The sequence below is a fragment of the Octodon degus genome, unplaced genomic scaffold (assembly GCF_000260255.1).
Source record: "Octodon degus isolate 3935 unplaced genomic scaffold, OctDeg1.0 scaffold00007, whole genome shotgun sequence".
In the NCBI taxonomy this organism is placed as follows: domain Eukaryota; kingdom Metazoa; phylum Chordata; class Mammalia; order Rodentia; family Octodontidae; genus Octodon; species Octodon degus.
Genome location: NW_004524583.1, coordinates 906,378 through 918,797, shown reverse-complemented (window position 1 = coordinate 918,797; position 12,420 = coordinate 906,378). Strand labels below are relative to the sequence as shown.

At 35.9% G+C, this 12,420-nt stretch overlaps 1 protein-coding gene across 1 annotated transcript in view; it reads right to left on the bottom strand.

Annotated features, from left to right (window-relative positions):
* The window catches only part of Slc9c1 (solute carrier family 9 member C1), a 165,127-nt gene that overhangs the window by 41,271 nt on the left and 111,436 nt on the right, over positions 1–12,420 (bottom strand). The window contains exons 19-21 of the mRNA XM_004624877.2: positions 7,873–7,998; positions 5,957–6,055; positions 5,259–5,432 (exon numbers count right to left, since the gene is read on the bottom strand). Coding sequence (XP_004624934.2) covers positions 5,259–5,432; positions 5,957–6,055; positions 7,873–7,998 — 399 coding nt within the window. The remainder of the gene's footprint in view (positions 1–5,258; positions 5,433–5,956; positions 6,056–7,872; positions 7,999–12,420) is intronic.

Here is a 12,420-nt window from a genome sequence, read left to right as displayed (position 1 = left end):
TTTTGGCAGAACTGGGAATTGAACTCAGGCCCTTGTGCTTGCCAGTTAAGTATTTATTCCACTGAGCCATCTCCCTGGCCTCAGTATTTTTCTTTCTGTGTCTAATTTATTTAATTTAGTAGAATGCCCTCCAAACTCATATTGTTTTGGAAGTGAATTTTATTCTTTTTATGTTGAATAATATTCCATTATAAAATACTTTTTCTTCAATCATTCATCAGCTGATGGACACTTATGTTGTGTCTATAGCTTAGCCTGTAAATAGTGCTGCAAGAAGCATGAGAGTGTAGATTTTTATCGACATACTGATTTTATTTCCTTTGCATATTAATCAGTGGTGGGATGGCTGGATTATATGGCGATTCTACTTTTAAATTGTAGAGCTTCCATACTATTGTATATATGGCTCTATTAGCTCATATTCCAACAAACATTGTGCCAGAGTTCCCTTTTCTAACATCTTCACCAGCATGTGATATCTTTTATATTCTTGATAATAGCCATTCTAACACAGTTAGGTGATACTCTATTGTAGTTTTGATTTTAATTTCCATGGTGCTTAACAATGTTGAGCACCTTTTCATATACATAATGCCAGCCATTTGCACATCTTCTTTGGAGAAAGGGCTACTTAGGTCTATTGTCCATTTAAAACTCAGATTATTTCATACTGAGAATGGAGTTGCTTATATATTTTTAATTTTTTTGTTTTTTAAAGTATACAAAGTGGTAAAAAAAGCATATTAAAAATGATGCAAAATTTCATTAAACACAGTAATAGGTAATAGCCAATGGTTGTTGTATTGCATGATGTTAACTTCAAAATAGTTGTTTACATTACCAGATATACACTTGAAGTTAGTGGGAAAAAAGTTACAAGAAATCAGAAAGAGGAAAAAAAAATTTTAAATTTAAGCATTAACTTCTCCTTTCAACAGACCAGCAGAAATCATCAGTACAATTATCCAAACCATCCTGCATATATACTTTATATCTCTTTCCTTTGAATTTTTTTGTCCTTTTCCTCATCACAGTTTTTCCTTCCCATTAAACAGATTCTTTCCCCTTCACAGTATTTATTGTGCCTTTTAGGTTTTATTTATTCTTTCAGGTTCTCACACTAGTGAGACAATACAATGTTTGCACATACAGGTTTGATTTGTTTCACTTACTTTTACTTAATTATTTTATTTTATTTTATCTTATCTTTTTTTTTGCAGAACCAGATATTGAACTCAGGCCCTTGCACTTGCCAGGGAAGCTCTTATTCCACTGAGACATCTCCCCAGCTCTGCTTCACTTACTTTTAAAAATTTATTTTAAAGAGAGTATAAATTAGAATTAAAATAGAAAAAATTACAAGTGATACAGAATTTCACTTAAAGCGATACAAATTTCACAATATTTGTTGTTCTACATAGTGTTGTCTTTCAACCAGTTATGCTTATTACCAGATATATGCCTGTAAAATTGGAGCAAGAAAGAAGAAAAAAATAAATATGTAAGAAATTAAGAAGAGAAAAAGTACAAACAATTGAAGACAGGAGATGAAACAAATTAAAGCCTTAACTGCTTCTTTCCATAGGCCAGCAGAAATGCACAGTACAGTTGTCCAAAACTATCCTGTGCTTACATGTGTAGATATATCTCTTTCCTCCACTCCCTCTCCAGTCCTTCTCTTCAACTCAGTAATACTTTCCTTTTGAGTAAGTTCATTCCCTTTTCCCAGAATGTATTGTACCATTCAGATAAAAACTTCATGTCACAGCAATATATGTGCACCCATGTTTATAGCAGCACAATTTTTCATAGTTAAATCCTGGAAACAACCCAGATGCTCACCAGCTGAAGAATGGATAAACAAGCTGTGGTGTTTTTATGCAGTGGAGCATTATTAAGCTTACAAAACATGACAAATTTGAGTCTTTTGTTGATAACTAGATGCAACTAGAGAATATACTCTTAAGTGAATTAAATCAGACTCACATGTGCAAACATTGTATTGTCTCAGTGTGACAACCTAAAAGATTTATTTCATTTACAAATACAGACTCTAGTTGCATCCATTTCCTTATAAAAGGCTTTAATTTATCTTTTTAATAGCTGAGTAATACTCCATTCTATAAAAATACCACATCTTTTTATCCATTCCTCATTTTATGGGCATTAGGATTGTTTCCAAGATATAGTTAGGACAAATTGCAATGTTATAAACATGAGTGCACATACATTGCTATGGTATGATGTTTTGGGTTCTTTTGGAAAAATACCCAGCAGGCAAATAGCGGGCTTGAATGGGTTCTTCAATGCTAGCCTTTTGAGGAATTCTCACACTGATTTCCAGAGTGGTTGTACCAGTCTGCACTACCACCAACAGTGGAGAAGGGTTCCTTTTCTCCCACAGCCTCTCCAGCATTAGTTATTGTTTGACTTCTTGATGAAAGCCATTCTTTCTGGGGTGAGATGGAGTCTCAGCATTGTTTTATATGTTTTGAGTATTAATCCCTTTTCAGATATATAGTTACAAGTGTTTTCTCCCATGCTGTAGATTGTCTCTTTACTTCATTGATTATTTTCTTTGCTCCATGAACATGATCCCATTTGTCTAGTTTTTTTCTTTTCTTATATTTTTTAGGTCTTATCCAAATATTCTCTCCTCATTTTGGTATTCTGAAGCATTCCCCTAGGTTTTTTTTCTCAATAGTCTCATAGGTTTAGGTGTAAAACTACATTTAAATCTGTAATAAAAAAATCCTTAATCCATTTATGAGTTGAATTTTTATAGGATGAGAGTTAGGGATCGAAGTCTTATTCTCAAGCTTGTGCATGAACAGTTTTCTGAGCACCATTTATTAAAGAAATCCCTTTCTCCCAGTATCCATAGATCGCTAGGTAGTATGGACATATTTATATTGATTTTTCCAATCCATGAACATGGGAAGTCATTCTATTTACTGTATTCTATTCAATATTCATATTTTGTACCTATTCCGAATGAAATTGCTTTGTTGTTTTCTAGTTTATATAATTCACTATTAGTACACAGCAGCGCTTCTAGTTCTTTTGCATGGTGGCTTTGTATCGTGTACTTTTGCTGAATTTGTTCATTACTTCCTTTAATTTTCTGACAGTGTCTTGAAGATTTCCTTTTTTGAAGTTTTCTTTTGTGTAACAAGGTTTTGTCTTGTACTTCAGGATAACCTTGAATTCACTATGTAGCCTAGGCTAGACTTGATCTTACAGCCATTTTGTTGCCTTAGTCTCCCAAATGCAAGGATTACATGTGTGTACCACCACACCTGGCTCTTAGAAGGATTTTTGACTTTTCCCTTTTTTGGTTTGGTGTTATTTTTGTTGTTGTTGTTGTTTTAATATAGGGTCTCAATGTGCAGCCTGGACTTGTAGTGATCCCCTGTCTCAGCCTCCCCAGTGCTGGGATTACAGGTGTATGCACCACCACACCCAGATATAATTTGATTTTTTGATAGTAGCTATTTGTTCTGGAGTAAGATTAAATCTCAGTATTGTTTTAATTTGTGTTTTTCTAATGGCTGGCAATCTTGAGTACTTTTTCATTTAGTTATTGGCCATTTTTTACTTCTTAGAATAAGTGCTTCTCTCAGCTGTCCATGTTTTTATTGGATCTCTAATTTGGGGGAGTCTAATTGTATACTTTATATATTTTAGATAGTTCTCTGTCTGAGAACTATGTGGAATGGGAGGGAGGGGCACCTGGTGAATCTAGTTCTGTTTCATTTTGTGCATATGTATTACATCTGCCAACAAACGCACCCTTTAACCTGTCCCTGTGCAGCTCTTTCTCCTACTCATTTTTGGAAGATTTCACCCATTTTAATTTCTTTGACTTGAGATCAATCCATTCTCATCTCAGCAGGATAACCTTCTTCTGTATTCTGAATTCTTCCTGCATTCAGTTTGGGAGCCAGTGCCAAGCAGCTCAGGTCTATAGAGGATTTATTTTGTGAGTTTCTTTTATTTTAGAATATTCAGGCATTAACTCAAAGGATAAATATATTTGTCTCCTACATTTTGTCAAGTTTTATGGTTGTTTATGGTAGCTGAGTTAATGTGCTCCCAGCAACTTCCTCATAGCTTAAAGATGAAGGTTAGCATTTTTATTCAAGGTTTAAGTATCATATAATTTTACTTGTGAAATATTTTAATAGATATCACTTAAGACAGAGATTTTTAAAGTGATAAACATATGTATTTATCATTCCTAACAAAATTTAAAATATTACCGAATATTCTGTTAATATTGTTTCCCATATCGTCTTAAATAAGTCTTCATATAATTAATTGTTCAAATTACATTGATAGTATTTGGTTGTCTTATATCTTAAATCCATTTTTTAAGTATACAGTATACAGCTCGGACTCATAGTGATCCTCCTGTATTCAGCTTCCCTAGCACTGGCATTACAGGTGTCTACCACCATGCCTGGTCTGTTGGCCAGCTCAGGGCATCTGGGGGCAGGGCCGGCATGGCCTGGGTTAATGGGGATTGAATCCTGGTTCCTGAGCTTGCCTAAGCAGGTGTTTAGTCTGCTGAGCTAGCTTGCCAGCCCTTTTAAATCCAATTTTAATAATTTCTCCCTCTCCACACGCTTTTTCCGTCATTCACTTCTTGAAGAAATCAACTTACTCTGCAGAATCTTCTGCATTTTAGATTTAACTAATTCTTTCTGGAGTAATAGAACTTGCTTCTCATCATGTATTCTCTGTAAAGAGGTTTAGTCTAGAGGTTTGAAGAGCTTCAGGTTTGCTTTTTTTTGTGACTTCATGAATGAGAGCCACTTTTTTCCTTTCAAATTAAGCCAGTGAGACCTACTGGGCTGTTGAAGTTATTGTCCTCTGATACATCTAGGCAAACTCTATTCACATTGTTCAAATTTACTTTTACTACATTCTAGCCTGGCTTTTCTCCTTTTCAAGTTACGCTATTGTTAGCTAATTTAAGCCATTCAATCCACAATAAAACACTTTCTATCAACTTTGGCCAATTTTTCTGATTAAATTATTTTGTTATGGTAGATTCACTTTCAGAACCATTTCTCCCAGGGCTTTATAGTATATGAGCAAAATTTTGCCATAAAATTTACCCTTTTACCTTTCCTAGTTAAAAAAATATACAGTGTAACTGTAGTGTAGACATACCTAAACACTGAAAAGGTTTTAAATGTGCTATTAAGCACGGAATGAGATACAACAGTAAGACATAAAGTATGTATTCTGACCTCCACTACAGTTTTGCAGGTGGCTGAGTATTTCATTGGTTCATCTGTTAAGCAGTTTAATTCTCCTATTGATTCCCCACCCAGCACATAGTCTGTGTTAACTATAGGGTAACATTTCTCCTCTGATTCCAAGAGAATGTGGTCAGCCTCCGAATCAGATTTTGTTCTTTGAAGCTGTTCAGGAGCAAAAAAAGAAAAACATACATATGATACTTATATTATCATTTATGTATTTCCATTTTGATTTCAACAATTAAAATTCTTTCATAAACATCATATTATTTTAAAAATACTTATTAATCCTTTTAAAGTATATTTGTTAAATTAGCAATGATTTAAAGACAAAATATTCCTAAATATGCTAATGTTTCTGATGTCACTATCTCAAGCAATTTATATTTACTTGAAATGGTTAAAGTCATATAAACATAAGATGGAAACAATTTATATTACAAACTAACGTCTTTAAATAGATGATCCTTTCATATATTCTTGTTATCTATGAGAAAGTATAGCTTAAACGTTGATGGGCATTTTTATCCATTGTGTCTGACCATAAAAATCAACATTTGGGTGGTTCCCCACTGTCCTACAAAAGATACTATGCAAGTCTTCACAGGGAAAGCTATTAAGTCTCTGTTTTATAAAGATTTTTGGTGCAGATTATCAGACATGCATTTATAAACATCTTGCTTTACCTTTACCATCCCTGAAATAATTATATAAATTCCAGTGGGTTCATCCTCTTCTTGAAATATATCGTTTCCGCAATCAAATGTTACAATCTTGGCCCTAGACTAAAAAGTCACAAAAGCATAACTTATAAACACTATTTTAACACTTGTATGGGATGTTAAAATTTAAGTACTTAAAGTTTCACATATGCAAAGTAAATATTCAATAAGATTGAAGATATTGTACTGATAATAAACTTTTTTTTTTTTTTTTGGTGGAACCAGGGATTGAACTCAGGCCCTTGTGCTTGCCAGGGAAGCACTTATTCCACTGAGCCATCTCTCTGGCCCCTTGATAATAAACTTGCAAAAGAAGACAGTAATTATGAATAACAAAGAGAGGAAAGTCGATATTCACGGAGAGTTTTTACTGCAGATTCAGGATATACAAAAAACAAGGAAAGAAGCAGTCTAGGAATAAGAATGTGGCAGGAGGAAAGTGCTTCCCCTTGTGAAGAGGAAGGGGGACAGATGTAAGTATCTCATGGTATTTACATGTTTCATATATTCATGCTCTTCACAGCTAATGAAGTCAATAAAATATTCATTTTAAGTATTTTATTTTATTTTTTGCATTTTTAGGGACGTGTCTACAGGGTTTTCAGGGTCTCACTAGTAGATCTGACTCGAAGTGATCCACCTCTTTACAGCCTTCCATGAGCTGGGATTACAAGCACGTGCCACCATACTCAGTCTCAATGGCCATCTCAGTACACTCTGGGGGTGGGGCCAGCATGGCAGGGGCAGGGATGGAAGACCCGGCCCCTGCTCTTGCTTGCAGGTGCTTTAATCCACTGAACTATTTGGCTGGCCCCTCCTTTAAAATATTTTAAACAGATGAAAAATATGAGTGTTTTTTTTTTGCCACCAAACATACAGAAAAAGAGAGTCATTAAGTCAAATGTATTTATTTGTTTCTTTCAGAAACATTTATTGACTATTCAATATTGAGTATTACTTTATGCAAAGTGATAGAGGCTGATTATTCAAAAGATAAATGACCTGGAAAAACATAGCAGGTGATAGAAATGTAAAAACTATTGTAATGTACCTAATGCTGTAATAAAAGTATGTATTGGACACAGTGGTAGCATCTTTGCTTTTCCAGGCTTATTATGGACCACAAGATGGTTTCTTGGTAAATAGTTAGACTCCAAAGCCTACTTCTTTAAGAATGGAGAGGCTTCTAGAGGTAAAATAAGAAAAAAAAAATCAAAACAAAACTTTAAACAAAGCAGAACAGAGGGTACGTCAATTCATACACCTACAATATTTAAATGGCAATGGAATACCCATCTCTGACAAAACTAAGCAAAAAAAGGGGACACAAATGAAGGACCATTTCGTATATGTTTGTACAAAATAGTCAGGATAGATACACAGCTACTTTCTCTTAATTCAATGAGAAGAAAGTTTTGTACTAATAGTGTTTGTGGACAGGATATCATGTCTGCATCTTGCACTATGAATAACCACTATGAAGACAACAATATGCAATGTATTAATTGTTGAAACTGTGCTAGTAATCGGTTTTGAAACTGTCTCATTGCTATTTGTTTCTCAATAAAATTAATAAAAAAGTAAAATATTACTCACAGATGAGTGGAGTTAGAAAACCATGAAAAGTATACAGGTTTGGTTCAGTAGAGATAAAATACAAAAGGGCTACAACAGTTGGGAAACAGCAGATGAAGGCGAAAACGGGTAGGAGGCAGATCGTGGAAGGATTTTGTGGTTCATTAGAAGGAATTTTGATTTTATCTTTAGATAATAAGAAATTAGGGAATGTTGAACTGGACTATCACAGTTAAATCCTTATTATTAAAAAGTGTATTTGTTGATACATTGAAGATGATACTATTAAACAATAAATATCTTACCTGGATGAGATCTATATACCTTGGGTTTTTCTCAAGCCATGGAATGTGATATGGGATTTCTCCAACAGTAATAGGCTTGATAATAGACTGAAAATCATGCATTTCTTTTTTCTTGGTCATGATTATCTAAGAGCACAAATTTGAAAGATAAAATGGAACCAAAAGTATTCATAAACATTAAAAATCTTATTGTTCTATTTCATATTCTTGATCTTTGGTGATTTTTGTTCTTCTATGGAAACACCTAATCTTTCCCCTCTTATACTATTTTTCTGTCCGCTTGTATAGTCGCTACTCTGGTCACACATTAAGATATTGCTTTCTAATTGTCGCTACTTCCTAAAGATAACTGCCACTCTTTTATCACCACTGTGTAGGTTTTACTGCTTTTGATTTTTATATGCATGAAATAAGGACTATGTATGTATCCAAGTGTGCCTGGTTTCATTTGCTCAACATTATGTTACTGAGACTCATTTACAATTTATATAAATTACTATTTATTGTCACTTGGGTTATTGCCATATGGATCTAAGTAATATGGCTATGAGCATGAGTATTTATTTGATATTCATATGTGCACCCTTCTGTTGGCTTTATGGTTGTCACGTATAATTGCTGGGTCATAAGATGCACACATGATCACCTTCAGGTAGATACTACCGTGTCAGGCTTAACTGTTTGGGGACGCCCCCCCAAGGACCAATAAACCCCATGTTGGGCATGTCTTGGTGGGTTACAGAGGCTTGACCTTAAGTTTCTAGCCCCTTACTCTGTGGCATTGTTTTCTTGCTCTGCTTCCTGGCCATGCCTTCCACCAAGATGTTTCTGCTTTGGATCCAGATAGCAATGGATAGAACCTCCTGAAACTGCAAGGCAAATTAGAAGCCTCTCCCTAAAGTGTCGTGCCTCAGTGGTAGGAAAGCTGTCTGTATAACTGCCAAACTGCTCTCCAAAGTGTTGCATTTATTTGTACTCCTGCTCTACGGTCTCAGTTCCACATCATTTTCTACACTTGACCTTGTCAACAAATAAAATGAGGACTTCTGGTGGCTGTGAATTAGTATTTCATTCTGGTTGCAATTTGCATTAGACTTATGATGATAATTTTTGACATCTTTATGTTTAGTGGCCATCAGATTCCATGGTTGTGAGGTTCCTTTCCATGTCTTTTGCCCATTTTTTGAAAAATAGAATTTTTGTCTTGTTTTTATTGATTTTTAAGTTTTTTTTTAAATTCTGAATATGAATCTTCCTTGGATATAGTCATCTTGAAAATATCCTCAGCTTTTTTGTATATTGTCTTTTCATCATCTTAATTTTTATTTACTTTATGTATATATGTATGTATTTTAGTACAGGGTCTACAGAGGCTCACTACGTAGCTAGGACTCGTAATTCTCCTGTTTTCAACCTCCAAAGGACTGGGATTACAGGCCCACACCACTATGCCCAGTCTCATTCACCAACTCAGCACACCCCCAGGGACAGGGCTGGCATGGCATGGAGATCGAAACTCCGTCCCCTAGCACTTGCCTAAGCAGGCACTTTAATCCGCTGAGCTATCCAGGATTATCTTAATTTTTAAATAAAGTATCATTTTTAATGCTACCTTTTGTTTTATTTAAGAAATCATTGCCCATGCCAGTATTATGAAAATTATGTTGTCATTTAGATTATATATATATAGAGAGAGAGATAGATAGATAGATAAAGATAGATAGATATATATCTTTATATCTATATCTCTATCTATCTATCTATCTATCTATCTATCTATCTATCTATATTTGGAATTGACTTTTTGTGTACAGTGTGAGACAAGTATTTAGGATAGGGTCTATAGGGTCTCATTATGTAGATCGAACTCATAGTGATTTTCCTGTTTTCAGCCTCCCAAATGCTGAGATTACAGACATGTGCCATCACGTCCAGTCTGAATCGCTGTCTCAGCACGCCCCGCGGGTAGGGCATGACAGGTAACACCAGCCATTGCACTTTGCCTAAGCAGGCGCTTTATTTCTCTGAGCTATCAGGCTGGCCCTTTCACTGCACAGATTGGACTCGTAGTGATCCTCCTGTTTTCAGCCTCTCAAGCAATGGGATTACTGGTGCATGACACCACACCCAGTCTCAGTTGCTGTCTCAGTGCGCTCTGGGGGCGGGGCCGGCATGGTGCGTTGGGGATGGAACCCTGGTCTCTGTGCCTGCCTAAACAAATGCTTTAGTCCGCTGAGCTGTCTGGCCCGCCCTGAAATTGAATTTCTGTACCAAGGATGTCAGGGGAGGCAATGGGAACGCACTCTTCCATTAGTAAACTCTTGAGCGTGGCTCCACAAAGGCTCTTGAAATGGAGGCAGATTTTGAGTCAGTGAAGTTCTGTGATCTCAGAGGAAGAGTTCAAGAATTTGGGTAAAAGCAGAGGAAGTGTCTGTGCTATTTCCTCGGCAAAGCTAAAAAGATTGTTATCTCACAGAGATTTTATAACAGAATTAGCTACCTTGGGGGAAAGGGAGGGCAAGGGAGTAAGAAATATTTGTCAACATGATTTTATTTTATTTGTTTTTGCGGAACCGGGGATTGAATTTAGGCCCTTGCACTTGCCAGGCAAGCGTTTACTCTATTGAGCTATCTCCCAGGCCCCTGTCAACATGATTTTAAGTAAGGAGATTTTTTTTTAATGTAAAATGCCTGAAAAATGATGATTTCTACTTTAAATAACAATGTATGTTGAGTTGTCAGAACTGACAGGAACAGACGGGCAGGCTGAACCCAAGCATATTTCTGGTGCATCAAAGGGGGTGATGCAAGCCAAACTAGAGAATGCCTTTACAAAGGAGAGATTCGACAACTTTAAGGTCAGAGTTCATATTTTCATTTTAGATACCTGGCCAGCGACAGACACAGAGTTTAACCTTCCTCCTTCCTTCCTTCCTTCCTTCCTTCCTTCCTTCCTTCCTTCCTTCCTTCCTTCCTTCCTTCCTTCCTTCCTTCCTTCCTTGTGCAGGACCTCACTAAACAGCTCCAACTCCTGTTTTCAGCCTCCCCAGCTCTGGGATTACAGGTGCACGCCCACCACACCCAGGCTCTAACTTTGCTTCTTCCCTTTATCCTTTACTTTCCTTAGGGATCCGCTTTCTATTTTAGAATGAGTGTGTGTCTCCATAAGGCTGGGTGTTGTGACACAATCTTTTTGACCTTAGAGTGGTAGAGTCTATTTGAAATAGATTTTTTTACATTGGCTAAACTGTAATCTGGGGTTAAAAACCCACCAACCAGCCATGGTCAGATAAAATGGTACAAATCTAGCCGCTGCCTTTTCTAGAAGTCATTCTCCTGGTAATAGGTAGGGAAGTGAGGAGGAAACCCAAGTGGAAGCAGATGTTAGAAACTTAGGCATTTTATTTGTTCATGCCATGGATCTTTGCTTTAGACTTGAAATCTGTACTTTGAAAGTGGCCTTTGACAAACAAATAATTCACAGTGTGATTTTTCTTGTGGTCTGCATCACGAAAATGTTATCGATCCAGATTTGAAAAAATTACATGTTAATTTGAATGTAAATTACTGTTTCTCAGAACCTAAATTTTCTCTTCAAAAGTTAATTCAGGATGTATGTATGTATTTCTTTAGCTTTCTGTATGCAGTGCTTCTGAAGGACTTTTCTTTTGTTCATGAATAGATGCCTTTATGGGTATGGAATTGTGTAAATATGTGTAGCTTTAAGGACTATTTCAGAAATGCCTTAGATGAAAGACATTTTATAAGGCTGTCAGAATTGCTATCTCTGAGATTTACATCTCATGTTGATTCATGATGCATGGTGTTTTGTTATTTACTTAAGATACTGATATTGTATTATATTTTTCCTGTCCTTTAGGTAAAAAATGACTGTTTGAGCCTTTCTGGTCCCAATAAATGTGAACAGGAAAAAAAAAAGTGTAACAACATGGGCTGGGAGTTAGCATGCCTAAGTCACAAAACTATCTCTGCCTTCTGAGATGTCAAACTTAGGGACAGCCATGCCTTCGTTTTCCCTCATAAAAACAGGGACAATAACATTCATGCCCAAGTTACACGGGTGCTTTAAGGATTAAGGAAGTAAGATTTGCCCTTGTTTTTCATGCTTTCTTTATACAGCTTTGTGGATTGTTTTCCTATGTTTTTTGAAAATTTCTCTTTAGTGTTTTATGTTTTTATTCAAGGAAGGGCTCCATTTTCTCAGACTTCACAACAGACTAAACTCTGTTAAACTAGAAATTAAACATTAGACTAACACTAAATGTATTTCTTTATTTACATGGGACTCACAGGCACTGTGTGGTAACGAACAACCTACACAAGTGCGAGCCACACTGGGCACCCCAGGAAAATCATGGCAAATGCAGGGCTTGATATACCATGTAGCAGCCAATATATTCTTTCAAAAATCAATTCACTTCTTATACAAATGATATTTGAGGGCTGGGCAAATAGCTCAGTGATTAAAGTAGTGAGACCCTGAACACCCTGTAGAACCTTCCCTAAAATACAATAATAAATACAATA